The sequence below is a fragment of the Mustela nigripes genome, chromosome 9 (assembly GCF_022355385.1).
Source record: "Mustela nigripes isolate SB6536 chromosome 9, MUSNIG.SB6536, whole genome shotgun sequence".
NCBI lineage: Eukaryota > Metazoa > Chordata > Mammalia > Carnivora > Mustelidae > Mustela > Mustela nigripes.
This window is the reverse complement of record NC_081565.1, coordinates 19,405,144-19,424,245: the sequence shown is the minus strand read 5'-3', so window position 1 is coordinate 19,424,245 and position 19,102 is coordinate 19,405,144. Positions and strand designations below refer to the sequence as shown.

Here is a 19,102-nt window from a genome sequence, read left to right as displayed (position 1 = left end):
TAGGCACTGAGAGCCTGGGTTGGTCTAGGGTTATGGGGGAGCCCTCCCAGTGAGCTAGTCAGTGTGTTAGTTGATGATCGGGCTACCTTCAAGGAGAGGCTGGGGAAGGTTCTAGAATCCTGGACTTTCTTAGGCTCCAAGAGAGAGAGAGCCTTTGCCCTCTGTGGACCAAGAAGAGGTTTTGACCCTTGAGCATGGGGTTCTGTGGCCCAAGAGACAACTCAGTCGGCCAGCTCCGAGGGCCCACGGGGACTGAGAGCATGACCCTCTCAGGTACTGCCCCCGGGTGGGAGCCACCGGACGATCCAGATACGGGCTCTGAGTGTTCGCATCCGGAGGTCTCCCCGTCTCCACGCTTCGTGGCAGCGAAGACCCAGACGAACCAGTCGGGGAAAAAAGCTCCGGCCTCCGTGGTCCGATGTGGCGCCCTCTTACACCGCACCCCTCCAGCCACCCAAACCCAGACGTTCCGCACTCCAAACTCGGGATCTCCGGCAAGCAAGGCGACCGCAGGTACCGATGGCCTCTGTCATGCTCGCACTTCCTCCACTCCCCACCCCACTCCCACCTGCCATAGCTGTGCCTGGGGTCACTGTTCCTTGCAAGAGCGAGTGGAGGTCCCGTGGCTCTCTGGGACAGGCCTGGGTCCCAGCTGTGCCTCTAGCTGGCTCTCACCGTGGCAAGCCACCTAGCCTCTCTGAGCCTCGGTTTTCTTACCCTACATCAGAGAGTTTGTATGTGACAGTTTGCAATTCTTTTTTTTTTTTAAGCGGGTACTATATTTTCCCAAGTCATAGCCTAAGGAGTTAAAACTTCTTTTTAAATTAACTGCCAGCCTTTGAGACTTAAGAGATTTTGCATAAGACATTTGAGTTCTTGCTGACGTTGGAAAGTCAGCTCTGGCAGTGCTGGACCGGCTTCCCCAGAGGGTAGCCGCTGGCGTGGGGACTGAGCTACAGCAGCCACCTTGAAGAGAGCACAGGCTGCCCGGTATTCCGTGGTCCTCACCACTCCCTCCTGCGTCGCTAACACAGTGGCCACGTGGCAGGCGTCATTTCTCATTGTGATCACGCTGTTGTCTTGTCTGGCGTCCAGCCCTGCTCGTCCATTTACATCACCTGCCTGGACCCTCTTGGCATGAGTTTGCATCCCCCAGTCTTCCTGAAAAAAATCTAAAACCTCATTTCTAGAAGAGTTGCTCCCCATGAAGCAGAGCTCTGTTCTCTTAGCCTCCCCCTACCTGGGAAGGGGGGTGCCTGCCCATGAAGCCCCTCCGTGGGCCCTAACCCAGCAAGAAAGCAGTGGACGCCAGCTGCGGTGTGTTCGGCGTCTGTGGCTGCAGGTGGGGACCCGGCAGTGAAGGGTACACAGCAACCACCATGCCCAGGGAGACTTGACGAGACACGGCAGCTGCTGAGTGGCGACGGTCAGGAATCCTCATTCCTTTCTGGGTGCGCTGAGCCTTGGGCTGTCTGCCGGGGTGTGCGGGGTGTAGAAAGAGTGACAACGTTGTCCTTCTGGGGCTGTGGGCCTTTCCTCACCCTCGGGAGGCCTAGAGCCAGCAGAGAGCTACACCAGCGATGAGACTGAGAATCCAGTTTAGTGAATGAGTAGATTGGACCCGCCACACAGCCAGGTGCGGGTTGGGCTTGCCTTTTTTCTGTGTTTCAATTTTGGACAAAGATTTGATTCTTCAAAATATTTGAGGATGAGTTTATTGTGCTTAGGTTTTTCAGAAGAGGAGTAAGTAGTCCGTCAGCCTTGAAGGTCATGATTTTTCAGGCCCTGTGCTGAGAAAAGCCAAGAGCTGTTGGTTGTGTTTTTGCAACAGCAGTCAGACATTGGTTGGAAGCAAACGGGTCATCATGGGCTCGTTGACGGTAGATACTGGCTCAACTAAATAAAGGGATCCTGGCTTTCAAGTCTTGGCTTTTACTCATGACCTTGTGGCTGGGAGCTTGTGCATTGACCGTTTTGTGCAGAGAAGTGCCTACAAGGGCCCTGTGGTCTCTCGTGTTTCCCAGACCTCAGTGCCCCATAGTAAGCTTCCAGCCAACTCTGGGACGTGCCTCTGGCTGCCTCCATGTGACCTGGAAGGCTTGTGCTGGGGGTTCTGGGGCAGAGGACAGCAGGGGGTGAGCAGGGCCCTGCCCATCGGATCTGGAAGTTGTCCTTGCCCCTGTCCCGCTCATAGGCCGTGCTCCTTGGGTACGAGCGTGTCTGCACACAGCACTCCGCTGGGAGCACTGCCCCTGGCTTTTTGACCCAGGGTGCTGATTCGGGGGTAGCTGTTCCCGGTCTGCATGGTCCTCTGAGCAGTAGGGGACTAACTGTCAGCACTGTGGTGCTGCGTCATACTGAGATGGTGGCCAGGCTGCATGGAACGCCTCCGCGGGCGGGGGTTGGGGGGAAGCGTTGAAGGAATGCACAGGACATAAGATGGAGAAAGGAATCCTGTCCGTACTACCCCAGACCCTCTTCAGGAGACTGCATGTGTCTCAGCAACGAACTCTTCTCTTTCTAACAGCCGGTGGGTTAAGCATACTCCCACCTCCAGGACTGGGCAGTGCCACTTGCCTGTCTTTCTGCCTGTAGAATGGGAATGACAGTGTGGCTGTCACAGCACCGTCGGGAGGACTGTGGGAGACCACAGGCATCAGGTGTGCGGACCGTGCTGGCCACATAGTAGGTGCTCAGTAAATGAGAGCCTCCACCTCCCCACCAATCCCACACAAAGAATGGAGGGGCGTTCTTTGCTGATTTACAGATGGCACCTTGAGGTGAGCCGATGGGTAGCTGTCAGCCCAGGCATTTCACAGACAGCTTTTGAAGAGTGGGTCTTCTTGGGATGCCATCAACAGCCTCGGAGTCAGGAGGCGTCATTGGGCTTGGGAGCCCAAGCATGGAGCAGGGCCTGAGGGAGCTTCCTGGGGCTTCTTTTCCCATTGCCCCATCCTCGTGCAGAACCCCAGCCCCCCCGGTCTGAGCACTTGTCCTTTTGATGTGGGGTGGGCTGGGTGGCAGTGGCATTTCCCAAAGTGGGCTCCGGGGATCACCATTTCTGAGGGGTACGAAGGAATTTTTAAAATGGGCCTCAGTGGCTAAATGTATCTGGGAAGGCTGCACAGCCACGCAGGTCTCTTTCTGGTGGAGCTTCTCAGAGCCTTTGATATCCCTGTGTGAGTTGTTTCCCCGACTGGGTCAGCTGCTTGTCCCAGCCAGACTTGTTCCCAGAAGCGTTTATGTCCCGGCGTGGCTGCAGCCCCATTGTGCCGGGAGCAACTGGGAAAAGCAGAGCTACCTTCAAGCTCTGATTGCTCTGTCTCAGGACCTTCCACAGGGGGCAGGGGTGGGAGCTAAACTGGTCTGTTTGCTCCTGCTCGGACCCCATCTCTTCACACGGCGCCAGGAAGGTGCCCCCTCTAGGTGGAAATGCCGTGAATCCCATAAGGATCCAGTCCTTCCCGCGGATGAATTCGGAGCAGACCTCATCTGGTCTTCAGGCTCTCAGGGTGTGCGGCTGCCCCCGCTCACACCATCTCTCCAGGATGCCCTCCCTGCCACCCAGCGACCACTTGGCTTGTAGATCTGGAATCTGCTGTCTGGCCCTCCTGCTCTGCCGGAGCCACCGCCAGAAAACCGTCTGTCACCCTCCCTGTTCCTTGGTTGAGCCTGTGGCAGCAGATTCTGGCTGAGGAAGTAGCGGGTGGCAGGTCCCAATGACTTAGTGTCACACATGTGGCTCTTTAACCAGAGATGGGAGACCTGGGTCTGTTGGCCATCCGCCCACTCAGCTGGATTTCATGTGGGCATTCAGGTCACACACGTGTGCCCCCTGTGCCTGCCCCTTGACCCATGCTCGGCGCTGTAGGGGGGAATCTTTTGCCTGATGAGGTATCAGGCAAATCAGGTGAGCCCAAGGAGCTGGAGGTCTGTTTTGGGGTCCCAGTGCCCCTCGCTGTGCAGGTTCCCCACATAAAGCCCTGGGTTCTCCCAGACCCTGGACCAGGCAGTTCCCGGGTACCCTGGCCTTGAAGCCAGTTCCTTTTGGCCCTCATCGTGCTAACCAGTCACCGGTGTTTTCTCCCTCTCTCCTGTCCCCACCTAGCAGAAAGCGCTTTCAGTCGGAGAGTAGAAGGCAAAGCACAAAACCACTTTGAAGAGACAAATAGCAGTTCCCAAAACTCTAGCGGTGAGTGTACCTTGTGACAACCATCCCATGCTGTGGTCTCCACTACTCCTACGCGGGGAGGCGGCAGGCGCTCTGGGCTGGGGTCTTCATGGTCCCCGATGCTGTTCCTGGGAGGATGCAGCGGGCAGGGAATTAGGAGGGGGCCGGGGCCAGGCAGACATGGGAAGGGTGTTTTCTTCCAGGGACCTGCCTCTGGGCCTCAGGGGGCATCTCGGGGACTGCTGCTGTTCGTCCCCCCCCCCCCCCCCCCCCCGGGGCGCCCGGGCGCCCCCCCCCCCCCCCCCCCGCCCCCGGGAGACGAGGGACGCCCCCTCCCCATTGCCCGCAGCATTGATGTGGATGGCCCGGGGAGGAGTGAGAGAGCTACTGCTGGGTTTTTAGAGTAAACATTGCAGCCAGTTTCTTTCCAGGACAGGCAAAGGAGGGGGCAGCAGAGAGGGCTATAGCCAAAGAGCCAGAGACCCATGAGTTCTGGTCCCACTTTGAATCGCAGGCCATCCAAAGGGCCTCTGCCAGCCTCTGCCCTCCGAAGGAGGTTTGGCCGAGGTTCCCGGTGGTGTTTTGGTGCCCCCTGGCGGCGTTCCTCTCGCACCTCGCACCTCGGAGCAGCCAAAGGCTGCTCCTCCCCAGACGGATGCTCTGCTAGCCTAGCAGGGCGCTGGAGGGCCCTGTCTGAGAAAGGTGCAGGAAGCCGGCCTGCACAGTGACGACCAGGGCAAGATGGGGAAACGGTTCTGGTGCTGGGGTCACATTAAGGTAGGGTATCTCCCCGCCTCCGTGCGGCTGCAGTTCAGCTCAGCAGGTGAGGGGCTGGCATGTGCCTGGCACCGTGCTGGGCACAGACGGGGCCGGCAGTCGGGGCTGTCATGAAACACAGCCAGGAGCCCAGACTTGAATGTGGACGTTTCTAACCCGTATGGCGAGCTCTAGCTCTGATCTTGAGCCAAAGAGTAAACCCCGTTGGCTCTACCTCCAGTCTAGTGCCTGGGGCCGGCGGCCTCTTCACCTCACCTGCGCTGTGAAGCGGGGCTCGCGCACACGTCCCTGTGGCAGCAGGCTGGTGTTCTGTTGGCGGTGGTGGCAGTGGTAGTTTTAACTAAACCAGGTGACGTGGGGAGTGCCCTGAGGGAGATGGGCTGTGCTGGAGGCTGAGAATGTCTGTGTAGCCCTGTAAACCATAGAGAGCTTGCCGACTTTCCCAAGCCGCTCACCTTCTGAGACATGTGACCCAGTCTCGAAAAGGCAGTGCCAGAAGTGACGGCGTGGCTTGCCCGAGGCCACACAGGAAGCAGGAGAGCCAGGACTGGGAGCACCATCTCCCCTTAGCAGCCAGGCTGAACCCCCCGCCTCTCAGTCCTCCAACACTGCTGCCTGGAGGACAGCATGACGTGCTGCTGCTAGCAGCCACCATTTATTGAGCGCTTACTACGTGCCTGGCCTATGTTCAGAGCTGTCTGTGTCTCCCCTGTTTTCATCCTTACCACAGCCCCGGGCAGGGGTGGGGTGTCCGTGTTCTTATTAACCTCATTTTCTGGATGAGGAAATAGGCCCAGGAGAGGTCGGTCATGGTCCCAGGTCCCCAGTCTGTAAGGGATGCCTGCTGCCTTTTGCCTTTGAGGCTCACCTAACAATGCCAAGAAGCAGAACCTGTCCCAGCACAGCCCTCCCCTGGCCGGTGCCAGGATCTAGAAGCAGCTCCCAGCTCCCTCTCCTTAAGTGGCAGCTACACAGGGACATTTCCTCATTCGAACTCTGTGGGCTCACTCTCTGAGAGTTGAGAGTGTCCTGGAGGCATGGCCCTGGGTGACCTGGCCCTGCCTGGTGTCCCAGCAGCAACCCAGAATGTGAGCCTGGCTCTCAGATCCTCTTCCTCCTCCTCCGAGAGTCCCGGTGGCTTACTGCTTCCTGAGAACAGAAGTAATGACAATCATCTCAGAGCACCAGAACGGGAAGAGACTTAGCTAAACTGTTTCTCTTTTGCAGAAACTGCAAGTCCCCTGATTTCCAATACTTTCCCTCTCCTACAGAGTAAGTGACGGTCCCATGGGGGGCTGGAGAGGGCAAGGCAGGGCAGGGAGTGAACTCAGCCAGCCACCTGCTCAGGACTTCCCCAGAGCCCTTGCCCTTGGACCACCCCTTGGCAGAGCTGGCAGCCAGCAGAGGCAGGAGGAGGGGCCAGCCCCAGGCGGGAGGGGGAAGTCCAGACAGGGGACAAGGCAGAGCCTGACTACAGGCATCCTGCTTCCACCGCCCGCCCCCTACCCCCCGACCCCGGCCCTAGCAGTAACCCAGGCCTTCCCGTAGCTACTCATGGGGGCGGCCTCAGGACAGCACTTCCAGGCCCATCGCGTGTCTCTCCTTACTCCTCTTTGACCCCCTTCTTTCCTTGTCCTTCCACTTTCCCCTGTGCTGGGCATGGACTTGAGTTCTGGGGACACAGAGGTGGGAGGTCCCCCTGCGCACGTGGTTCTGTCCCGCACGCACTGTCTTCCCTGTCCTCACCTGTCCTGTGTCCTCTCACCTTCCTGTGGCCTTCTCCACCTCCTACCCTGCTCTCCCGATCACTGCCCGCTCCCTTTACGGCCCTCTGTGCTCTTCACCTGGTTTTCGTTTCATTCATACACTCACGTCTTTGTTTTTTCGGCGGGGATGTCTGCACTCCTCTGGGCCGAGGATGGGCTGTGGGGCATGTGGGACATGGTCTCTGTCCCAGGGCAGCACTTGGTCCGTTAGTGTTGCCCCATTCCCCTCCCCAGTGCCCAGAACAGTGCCTGGCACACAGTAAGCACTCAATAAATGTCTGTGTGATTGAGCTAGACGGTCTCTATCTGCAGGTCTTCCTCCCTCCGTTGCTGCTCCTTCCCCCAAGCCTCTCCCTCAGCAGTTAGTGACAGGGGCAGACAGGCTAGGCCCAGAACTCCGAGTGCAGAGCCCCAGCAGGTTCCCAGGCATCCAGGGTCGTTCTGCCACTAATGCAGCTGCCTCGTCTCTCCCCCTCCCGCCCCAGAACCGTACACCTGCGGCGCCTGTGGGATCCAGTTCCAGTTCTACAACAATCTGCTGGAGCATATGCAGTCCCACGCAGGTAAGGGAATCCCTGGTCTGGGCCGTACCAAGTGCTCTTCCTGCCCGGTGCCCCCCAGAGTTTGCCCGGAGGCCAGGCCTTCTCAGGAAATGGGCACAGGACCTGGGACCTGCCCTCAGGAAGCCCTGGGGCCCTACAGGGGAGGTCTGTTCTGGAGATGGTGGTGGGCGCCCAGTTAGAGAGGGGAACGAGCTGAAGAAATCTTCCTGAAGGTTGTGGCTCTGGCCCCCGAGCATAACCATAGAAGCTGACTGGGAAGGACCTCACGGGGGCAAGGGAGTGTGGTTTGAGATCTCGGGGAGCTGAGGCGGGAGCCAGACGGGACAGAGGGATCCTGCCAGGGCAGCCTGGACCCAAGCCCCGACTCCGAGTAGAGGTACATTCACTGTGACAGTGTCCCAGACATGACAGCAGCCATCCTCAGACTGGAGCGTGCCCCAGGCCCCCCACCCTGATGCTGGGGTCTATAGGTCTGCAACAGGGCCTGGCGCTGGCGTTGCTGGCAAGTCCTCGGCCCCACCATGAGTCTAGGGAGTATGATGAGAGCCACCGGGGACAAGCTCCTGGCTAGTGGCATGCTGTCTAGGTGACCTTCTCATCAGCTGTGCAGCCACCTTCCAAGTATGTGGTATTAGCGCCCTCCCCTCTACCATCCTGCTTTCAAAGCCACACCTCCCGTTTTCAGGGTCTTTTCGCAGCAGCACCCCGCTTCTGGTCCAGTTTCTGTTCTGGTCAGGCGGATGCCACTGTGTGTGATAGTGGGTAAGCCCCAGAGTCGCAGCGGTTTCACGTAATCACTAACTTCTGCTGTCCCAGCACGGCCTGACGCAGGTGGCCGGGCTAGCTGGCCTTGACCATGGTGACCGAAGCTCCGTCCTCCCCGTGGCTCCTCAGTCTCCGTGTCTCAGACAGGGCAGCCGGGAGGGCAGCAGACTTCCTCCTATACCACTTTGGATCACGAGTGACACGTGGTCCTGTGCGCCCACATTCCAGGGGCGAGGAGCATGCCCAGCGCCTCTGTCCAGGGACAGCCTGACATTTCGGGAGAAACGGGATTGGGGCTTCAGCTAGCCATTCTTGCCACCCCTCTCTACAAGGCCTCCTGGGGTGGAGGTGGGGGATGCTTGGAAGTGGGAGGAACGTCCTTGACACACTGGGCCCTGTAGAAGCAGTGGTCGCTGCTGTGTCTGTGATGGTGACCGTTACTGCTCGTGCCCCTCTTAGGGCTGGCCTGACCTGCACAGAGGAAGCAGGACTGGACCCTCATTTAGACGGGGGCTGTACTGTTCTGTGAGCATGTCCCCTCTTCGTTCATTGTGTCCGTCCATTCCCTTCTTCGGCGTGCAGTGTGGGTGCTGGCCCCTCGGCACTCAGTCATGTGCTCTTCAGTCGGGGGAGCTATTACTTATTTCTAACGAACTCATTAAAATCAGAGCAGAGCCACTGTGGCAGCCAGGACATGGGAGCTCCAAGCTCTGGTGTACCGCCAGGCCGAGTGCCCCGGGCAGTAAACGTGTCCCCCTGTCTGAGCCTTCTCCATCTCGGAGATCTGTCCTGTCCGGCTGTCCTCCCACGAGGCTTCGCAAGCCTCACCCCTCTTGCTTACCTTGGCCGTCAACCATCCCTCCCCATGGAAGGCCTCGCATGCCCACTGAAGGCATTCAGACTTGACCCCCTGGGAACCAGTGACAGGCACACCTCTTGGACCAGAGACTCTCACAGTCCAATGTCCGCTGACTTCCCTTCTGAAACCAGAACCCTCCACCTGCCCCCCTGCCAGCTTCGGAAGCTGAGGCCTGTTAGGGGAGGGTCTGTCTGGGTGCTCAGGCAGTGGGGTGGAGGCCATTAAAATGCAAATCAAGGCTGTGCCTATGGAGCCTTGCGGCTCCCAGGCCTCCTGTCTTGTTTTCTAGGGAGAGCTTTGGGCCGCTTTGTTCTGGTCCACTGCTGGCAAAGAATGCCTCACAGGCAATCCAGTGCAAAGCCAGCCTGAATCCCAGCCAGGCTGAGTCGGGATTAAAGGATTGACTCCATAGAGAAAAATTAAGCGTCATGATCTGTGCAGTTCACAGTGTCGCTGATAAGGGGGATCAGCCTCGAATAACACCAATCTCATTAAGAGGCTGCTGAATGGCACAGGGTAATTCCCCCTAATAAACTTCTTTTCTGTGCTGTAGGAAAATTTGTCTTGCCCCTGGTGTCCATTCCAGAGTATGTTTGGGGAGTCATCGTACTAGCGATCGCTAACGTTTAGTGAGCAGTTACTATGGGTCAGACAAGGCTGTGCCATCAGATCTCCTGAACGAGCTGACGTTCTCATCCCCATTATATAGATGAAGAAACTGAGGCTCACAGAACAGAATCACTGGCCCAAAGTTGCAGAGCTTGTAAAAGGTATCTAGCATCATATGAGCTCTTGCACCGTCCCAGACTTTCCCTTGGAGCCACTTGAGCAATCTGGGCCTCAAGCTTCTCATCCACGAAGTGGGCCAGTCAGCACTCTCACAGGCTGGGTGAGGGGACTGATAATGACATCTGTCCCATATTGAGGGTCGTGGTATAGTCTCATACTGAAAAGCAACAGGTGCCTCTTTTCCCAACAGCTGCTTCCTACAGTGGCCCCTCCCCACGAGATGGCCTTGACTCCAGCTTCTCATCCAGCCCTTTGCTGATGGGGCCGGGCATGTGCACCTGTGGGACTTAGGGAATAGCCACACTGAGTAAACGCTATTTTCTACTCAAGCTATAAATCAAGCCTTTTCACGGGTATTTACCAAGTACCTCGTCCATATCAGAGGCAGTATCAGTGGGATCTGGAGAAAAAAGTCGATTGAGCCAGCTAATACTAGATGTTATTCTCCACTGCTGGGTTGAGTCCTCTCCATTCTAGGTCCTAGAGGATAGGGGAATCAGCCTACAGCTTGCCCTGCGCCAGCATTTTGGTTGGGGGCGGGGCGTGGAATGAGGCCCAGAAAGTTGAAGCAGCTAGCTCCAGCTCCCAGCCCACAACCGTGGCAGAGCCCGATTCAAAACTGTGTTATGTTGGTGGAGAAAGGCAACCAGAACGGCTGCTGGTTTCTGTTCTAGAACACGTGTTTTCCCCATTTTTAATGTAATATAAATGTAATGTAATATCTACTCCTTCAAAGAAATCGGGTACTTGTGGCGAAGTTAGGAAATGAAGCCATGATCTCACTACTCAGAGCTACCCACTCTTGTTACTCTCAGGATGGGCTGCTTTTCATTCATTTAAAACTGGATTTATGAAGATAAAATTTTACATACATGGAATTCATCCATTTGAAGAGTACGATGTGATCGTTTTGACATGTGATGGTCATCTGATCACCATTGCTGTCAAGATGTGTAACATGACCACATCCATCCAGAAGTTCCCTCCTGCCTCCTGGTGGCTAGTCCCCTCTCCGAGCCCAGCCCCGACAGCCACTCTCTGCTTCCCTTGGCTCTAGTTTTGCTTTTACTGGAGTTTTATATAAATGGAATTACATGGCATTTAGTTTTATGTGTCTGGCTTTTCTCACTTTGCATGCTTTAGAGATGAATCTGTGTCATCAGTAACCAGTGCTTTTTATAATGGAGTGGGACGCCATTGTTTGGCCCTGCCACAATTTATTGTTTATCCTGTCTCCAGTTGATAGCCACTTAAATTCTCTCCAGTTTGGGGCTATTATGAACACACCTGCTGTGAACTATCAAGTATGCGTTTTTGTGTGGATATATGTTTTTAACTATTGGGTGTACACCTGGGAGTGGAAATTCTGGGTTACATGATAACTCATGTTTAGGTGGAAATTGCCAGATTGTTTCTGCAAGGGCCTTCTACCATTTTTCCATTCCTGTGAACAGTGTGTGAGGGGTGTGATTCCTCCAACCTGTTCAAGGTACTTGCTATGATTTGATTTTTTGTTACAGTCATCCCAATGTGTGCCAAGAGGTATTTCATTATGATTTTCATTTACATATTCCTGACGAGTAATGACATTGAACATTTGTCTTGTGCTTACTGGCCATTTGAATATTTCCCTGGTAGAAATGTCTGTTCAGATCCTTTGCCCATTTTTAAATTTTTTTGGTCTTTTTTTGTTAAATTCTAAGTGTTCTTTACATCTTCAGGATATAAGACTTCTACAGGTATACGGTTTGTAATTATTTTCTCCTGTAGTTCGGGTTGTCTCTTTACTTTCTTGATGCTGGCTTTTGAAGCACAGAAGTTTAAAATTTTGGTCAAGTCCATTTGTTTTTTCTTTCATCATGTGTGCTCTTGGCATCTTGCCTAAGAAACCAGAGTTTTAGCTTTTACATTTATGACTGTATTCCAAATTAATTTTGTGTGAGTTATTGGGTGAAGGGGGTCCTACTTTGGTCTTCTGCATGCGATATCCATGGTCCTACCACCATTTTTTGAAAATATCCTTTTGCCCATTAAATTTTCCTTGCACCCTTGTCAAAAATCAGTTGTCCATAAATGTGAGGGTTTATTTCTAAAATTTGAATTTTGTTCCATTAATCTGTATGTCCTCATGCTAGTACTACACTGTCTTGATTAGTATGTGGCTTTGCAGTAGCTTTGAAATCAGGAAGTCTGAGCCCTCTAATTTTGTTCTTTTTGTAGAACATCTTGGCTATTTTGCCTCTCTTGGATTTCCACGTGAATTTTAGGTTTAGCTTGTCAATTTTTGTTAAAAAGCCAGCATGGATTTTGACAGGGATCATGTGGAATCTAGAGTAATTTGGGGAGAATTGCCATTTTGACATTATTAAATCTTCTAGTCTATGAACATGGAATATCTTTCTGTTTGTTGAAGCCTTTGAGTTCTTCCAGCCATGTTTTTAGTTTTCATTGTACTAAATCTTGCACTTCATTTGTAAATTTGTTCCTAACTATTTTATTCTTTTGAATGCTGTTATAAAATGTAATTGTTCTCTTAGTTTAATTTTTGGGGTGGTCATTTGTTAGTATAAAGAAATACAATTGATTTTTTTCATATATGTTGATCTTGTTCCCTGCAACCTTGCTAAACTTACTTATCAGTTCTAATAGTTTTTCGTGTGTGTGTGTGTGTGTTTCATGAGATTATTCATGTACCATAAACCATGTCACCTGCAAATAGAGATCATTTTACTTTTTTCATTCCAATCTGGATGATTTTTTGAAATTCCTAACTATTTTTTCCTCCTTACCCTGGCTAGAATCACTAATACACGTTGATTAAAAGAGGTGAGACTGGATATTCTTGTCTTTTTCCTGATCTTAGGGGGAAAGTTTTCAGTGTTTAGCCATTAAATGTGATGTTAACAGTGGGTTTTTCAGAGATGCCCTTTTGTCAGGTTGAAAAAGGTCCCTTCCGTACCTGGTTTGCTGATTGTTTTCATCATGAAAAAGTATTGGATTTTGTCAGATGTCTTTTCTGCATCTGTTGAGATGATCATGTGGTTTTTGTTCTGTGTTCGATTAATATATTTTATTTGTACGTTGAACCAACTTTGTATTCCTGGAGTAAATCCTACTTGTTATAGCTGGGTTTGGTCTGCTCTGTTTTATTGAAGATGTTTGTGTCTATAGTCCTAAGACATAGTGGCCTGTAGCTTCTTTTCATGTAATTTCTTTGTCTGATTGGGTATCAGAATAATGTTCGCCTTGTGAAATAGATTGTGAAATGTTCCCTCCTCTGTTTTGGGGAACAATTTGTAAAGAGTTCCTTAACATTAGAATTCACTAATAAACTCCTCAGAATCTGGACTTAGCTTTTCTTTCTTTTTGTGGAAAATATTTTGAATACTAATTCAGTCTTCTATAGGTCTGTTCAGATTTTCTATTTCTGGAATTGGTTTTTGGTAGTTTATGTTTTTCTAAGAGTTTGGGGTACCTGGGTGGTTCAGTTATTAAGCATTTGCCTTCACCTCAGGTTATATGACAGTCCCAGGGTCCCAGGATTGAGCCCAGCATCCGGCTTCCCTGCTTGGTGGGAAGCCTGCTTATCCTTCTCCCACCCCCCCTGCTTCTGTTCCCTCTCTCGCTGTGTCTCTCTGTGTCAAACAAATAAATAAAATCTTTGAAAAAAATTTATTTCATCCAGATTTTGTGGTTTGTTGGAATACTATTGTTCATAGTATTTCCTTAAAATCTTTTTTGTTTCTATCAAGTCAGCAGACTTAAGATTTTTATTTGTTGGTTGGTTTTTAGATTTCCTTTATCAGGTCCAAGAAGTTTCCTTCTCTTCCTAGTTGACTTAGAGTTTGTGTCAAGAGTAGCTATTGAATTTTGTCACATTTTTAAGAAGACTTGCTTATTTTTAGAGAGAGACAATGTGGGTGTGGGCCCAGAGGAGAGAATCTCAAGCAGACTCCCCATTGAGCACAGAGTCAATCCCATGACCCTGAGATCGTGTATGACCCTAGCTGAAAATGAGTCGGACACCTACCTGACTAAGCAACCAGGCTCCTCTGAAATTTTCTCACATTTTAATGTGTATTTCTAGCCATAGAGATCATTTTTCTTCTTATTTTCTCTTAGTATAGGGAATTGCACTGATTGGATTTTTTTTTTTTAACCTCAATTTATATTTCTGGGGTAAATTCCACCTAGTGATGATTTTTTTTTTTTTTTAATATATTGCTGTATTTAGTTTGTTAATATTTGGTGAAGGATGTTTATATGTGTTTTTATGAGGAATATTTGTTTGTGGTTTCTTCTCTTGAAGTGGTTTTCTCTAATTTTGGATCAGAATAAGCCAGTCTCCTAAAAGGAGAGATGTTCTTCTCTCATCTGTTTTTGGGAATAATTTGCATAGAATTTGTATTATTACTTAAATATTTGGTCACATTCTCCAGTTAACCCATATGGGATTTTTCTTTGTGCCTGTATATGAACTTAATTTTTGTAATAGATACTTTAGGCTATCTGTTTCTTCTGGAGTGGACTTCGGTTCTTTGTATGTTTTAGGTTGTTTGTTTGCTTCACTGAAGGAGTTGCATCATTTTTAATCCCTCTAATATCTGTAGCATATGTAGTGATGTCCCCTTCTCTCATTCCTGATACTGATAATTTGTATCCTTTTTTAAAAAATCTTTTTGTCTAAAGGTTTATCACTTTTCTTCATTTCTACAAAAAATGAGCTTTTTTGTTTCATTAGTTTTCTCTATTGTATTTATTTTCTGTTTTATTCATTTCTGCTTTTAGCTATAGGATTTCCTTTCTTCTTACTTTAGGATCAACTTGCTCTTCCTCCTTAGATCTTTCTTGTAGCGGAAGCTTACAATACTGATTTTAAACCTTTATTCTTATTTTTTTCTTTAAAGATTTTATTTATTCATTTGACAGACAGAGATCACAAGTAGGCCGAGAGACAGGCAGAGAGAGAGGAGGAAGCAGGCTCCCTGCTGAGCAGAGAGCCCGATGTAGGGCTCCATCCCAGGACCCCAGGATCATGACCTGAGCTGAAGGCAGAGGCTTTAACCCACTGAGCCACCCAGACGCCCCCCCCTTTATTCTTTTTTAATGTAATCATTTAATGCTATACATATGCCCTGCTTTAGATGGAACCCACAAATTCTGAAAGGTTATGTTTTAATATTAAGTTCAAACCATTTTCTAATTTCCTTTATGATATTTTTTGGTCCTTGTGATTTTAGAAGTGTGATGTTTATTATTCAAAGAGTTGCAGTTTTTTCACTATATTTCTGCCTCCTTCCTTTTTCTGGGAGCCAAGTTATATGTGTATTAGGCTGCTTAATGTTATCTACTGTCCGATCATTTATGTGCAGTCCTTTTCCTTCATTTCTAACTAACAGTTACTCCAAGAGGAGAGTTGAAATCCCCAGGTACAATTATGGATTTGTCTACTTCTTGTTTCAGGTTTTGCTTCATGTGTTTGGATATATCCACGTTTAGGATTATTATGTTATTCTTGGTATTTTGACTGTTGTCATGGTATAGGGTGTCTTGTTATGCCTGGTAATATTTCTTGTCCTGAGGTCTGATTTTTCTGTAATGCTATCGCAAACATCACCAGCTTTCTTCTCTACTATTTGTATGGTGTGCCTTTATTCAGCCTTTTACCCTGTCTTAATATTTAAATAGGTTCCTTATAGATAACATATGGTAGAGTCTTAACTTTTTTTTACTAAGTATGACAGTCTCTGGCTTTTATTTGGAATGTGGAGACCATTTATATTTAATGTAATTTCGATAGTACTGGGCGTAAATTTGCCATCTTGCTACTTGTTTCCTAATCAGCTCATTTCTTAGTTTCTCTTTCTCTCATATTTCTGCCTCATTTTGGATTGAGGATATTTTTAGGATTCCATTTTTATCTCCACTGATTCATCAAGCCAGCTCTTTGTTTTATTTATTACTGTTTATTTGGGCTTGAAACTATATATTTCGTGTCAAGTCAAGTGGCATCAGCCAACCTTCCATATTGTGTGAGAAACTTTCAGCAGCATCTTCTCTTTCCCCATCCTGGTCTTTGTGATATTATTTTTTTCTTTTTTCCTTTTTTTTTTTTTTAAATAAAGATTTTACTTACTTATTTATTAGAGAGCACAAGTATGGGGAGTGGCAGGCAGGGGGAGAGGGAGAAGCAGGCTCCCCACGGGGTAGAGAGCTAGATGCGGCTCTTGATCCCAGGACCCTGAGATCGTGACTTAAGCCAAAGGCAGATGCCCAATGACTGAACCACCCAGATCTCCCTCTTTGTGATATTCTTGTCCTACAGTTTACTGTACATATTATTACTGCAGTTCATTGTTACTATTTTCTGTTGAGTAGTCCTTTATCTTTTAAAGAGTTCAAAAGTGAGGGAACATTTTTAATATATATACATTTACCAACATGTGTAGTTTCCAGCACCCTTCATTTCTTTTGTAGATTTAGATTCTTATTTGATGTTGTTTTTGCTAAGACCCAAAGAAATTCCTTTAATATTTCTTATAGTGCAGGTCTGATTTTTTTTTTTTTTCGGAATTTTTAAATCTCAGAAATCTTCATTTGTGAAAGATACTGTCATTGGATTTAGAATTTTAGGTTGATTGAAAAAAAAATTTAGGCTGATCCTTTCTGTGATGCTTTGTTCCGTTGCCTCTGGGTCTGTTGTCGTTTGTGTGTAATTTCTTTCCCTCTCTGGCTCCTTCTACGAGTTTCTTTTCAGTGGTTTTCAACGATTCTGTCATGATGCTGTGCCTCGGTGGTATTTTCTTTATGTTTATTCTACCTCGAGTCCAGTGAGCTTTTTGAATCTGGACTTGGACTTTTAATCTAGTTTGGAAAAATTGTGTCCATTTTTTCAGGTATTTTTTCCTACCTTCACCCCCTTTTCCTGGGACCCGAGTTACATGTATATGAAATTGCCTGTCTGTTAGCATCCCTGCTCCGTTACATTATCTTCAGCCTTTTACCCTTTCCGTTTTTCATGTTGGGTGGTTCTCTTGCTCTGTCTCCACCGATTTTTTTTCTTCTGTGGCATCTGATCTTTTATCCCATACGGTGTGTTGTTGCCCTAGATTATTTTTATATCTACAAGTTCCAGTTGAACTGGTTAGTTTTAGTTTTGGGTTTTTCACATCTTCCGTTTCTCTCCTGATGGTGTTCATGTTTCCCTTCATGTCTTTGAGCACATTTATGGTATTTATAACACCCCTGTAAGCTCCTTACTGGATAATTCCATCATCTCTGTCCTTTGTGGCCCTGTTTCTATTGACTGGTTTTTCTCCTGGTTGATAGGTCGTATGTTCTTACTATTTGGAATGCCTGATCGATTTTTTACTGCATAATTGACATTGGGAATTTTTATAATGTTAGGTGCTAGATTTTGAAAAAACATTGAACTTCGTTCTGATTTACAGGTTAGTAACATCGGACTACCTTGATACTTTGGAGGATTACTCTTATGGCAAAGGGGGCGCCTGGGTGGCTCAGTCATTTAAGCCTCTGCCTTTGGCTCGGGTCAGAATCTCAGGGTCCTGGAAATTGGGCCCTGCCTCAGGCTCTCTGCTCAGCAGGGCAGCTGCTTCTCCCTCTCCCTCTACACTCTCCCCCCAACCCCCTGCCACTCATTCCCTATCTCAAATAAATAAAATCTTAAGGGGGAAAATAAAAAGGTATTAGAGCAAGTCTAGTGCAGCCCTTAATCTGTTATTAATTTTACCCCATAATGAGGGGACCCTACCCAATCCCTTACACATTGTGGTTTTCCTTTCTGTTTGAGGGAATACAAATTATTTCCTCCCTGTCCCCTCCACTTGGTGCTTTCTAGTGATTCTTTACCCAGTCTTGTGGAATTTGACCCTGTACTTGGGCAGATGAGTATTGAGCAGACTTCAGGGAACCCTACTGAAGGTCTCCAGCATGTGCTTTCTTTACATAACTCCCTCTTCTCTGGTACTTCCCTGTAAATATTAGCTCCCTTGGGCCTTCCTAAACATCAGCTTCTGCCTCTTCAAATCAGCAAGACCTCTGGGCTCTGTTCCCATTCCCGTCCCCGTGCTGCCGCCTGTGAACTGCTTTCAGGCCAGCTGGGCCAGTGGTATTACTCACCACATTTTTTCACCCCTTTCTGGGATCAGAACCTGGGTTATCTGTCCGAAAGCAGCGGAATTGTGATTCACAGTTGTTTCCAACTGAAAGAGCCATTCCTGCGGCAGGTCATGCTTCATGGGTAGAAGTGAAAGTCCCCGGTCCCCTGCCCAACTCGACCACCCCCGGCCTATTTTTGGTGCATGGATTTATTTGTTATTTGACTTTCAAGTCCAAAATACAAATATAAATAATATGTATAAATTGTGATGAGATCATTTCATTATGCCTTTTCTCTTGTTATCACAATCTGTGCAGCCACCTTTTTTAGGGATTAGAATATGTTTCTTTGAGTGGATATCCTGGAGTTTCTTTTTTTGTTGTGTTTTGGGGGGGATGTTTTTGGTTTTGTTTTTTCCTGGAGTTTCTTCGTTACCCTTGCAGGACTGAACATGTAGCTACTGGGGAAGCCTCTTCCCTTGCTATGAAAATTGTGGCCTTGGCTTCCAGGGCCTCAAGCCTTGAACAGAGAATAATGGAAGATGCTGGCAATCCTGAGCCAGTGTCATTGGCCTGTTCATCTCCTTGCATTTGTGATTCTGCCTGTAAGATGATGTCTCAGGGAAAGAAACCCACCACCACAATAAAAGCACAGAGAAATGATAGTAGAATATTAGGCAAGCAGGTTAATAGCAGAAATAGTAGGTGCCTATTGGAAACGGCCCAGAAATTAGGTACTTGGTGTGTGGTTCAGCAACCCATGGGGGATCCTACAACAGAAGACTGTGTGGTCATTTGTAATGACAAGCACAGTACTTAGACCGTTTCTGCTCAGAAATGATTCTTTAAAAATGGCAAGGAGTCGGCAGTGAAGGGAGGAAAATAGGCATGTGCCATTTTGTCTGTCTGTCTATTAGCAAGAGAGAGACCATGTGGGCTGGGGGTGGGGAGGGGCAGAGGGCAGGGGAGGGAGAGAATCTTAAACAGGCACCATGCCCAGCATGGAGCCCGACACGGGGCTCAGTTTCATGATCTTGAGATCATGACCTGAGCCGAAATCAAGAGTCTGAGTCTCAATCCACTGAGCCCCCAGGGCGCCCAGCATGTACCATTTTGATTCAGTTGCGTATGCACAAGTAAATAGAAGTTAGGGACATGATGGAGCAGGCATTAGGAATCAGGGACCTTGGATGTCTGTCCCAGGCCTGCCTTTGGTTTTTTTGGTGTGATCTGGGGCAGATCCTTTCCTGTCTCTGGGCGTCATTTTCCACCTCAGACAGGGAAAGGAGTT

The 19,102-nt window shown here is 49.0% G+C and overlaps 1 protein-coding gene across 12 annotated transcripts in view; it reads left to right on the top strand.

Annotated features, from left to right (window-relative positions):
- ZNF618 (zinc finger protein 618) overlaps nucleotides 1-19,102 on the top strand; it is a 183,286-nt gene that overhangs the window by 155,191 nt on the left and 8,993 nt on the right. For 4 of the 12 annotated variants that reach the window (XM_059410993.1, XM_059410986.1, XM_059410983.1 and 1 more), the window contains 4 exons: nucleotides 274-513; nucleotides 4,109-4,192; nucleotides 6,176-6,220; nucleotides 7,200-7,277. In XM_059410993.1, coding sequence (XP_059266976.1) covers nucleotides 274-513; nucleotides 4,109-4,192; nucleotides 6,176-6,220; nucleotides 7,200-7,277 — 447 coding nt within the window. The remainder of the gene's footprint in view (nucleotides 1-273; nucleotides 514-4,108; nucleotides 4,193-6,175; nucleotides 6,221-7,199; nucleotides 7,278-19,102) is intronic. The other 8 variants (XM_059410988.1, XM_059410987.1, XM_059410984.1 and 5 more) reach the window with 6 other exon arrangements.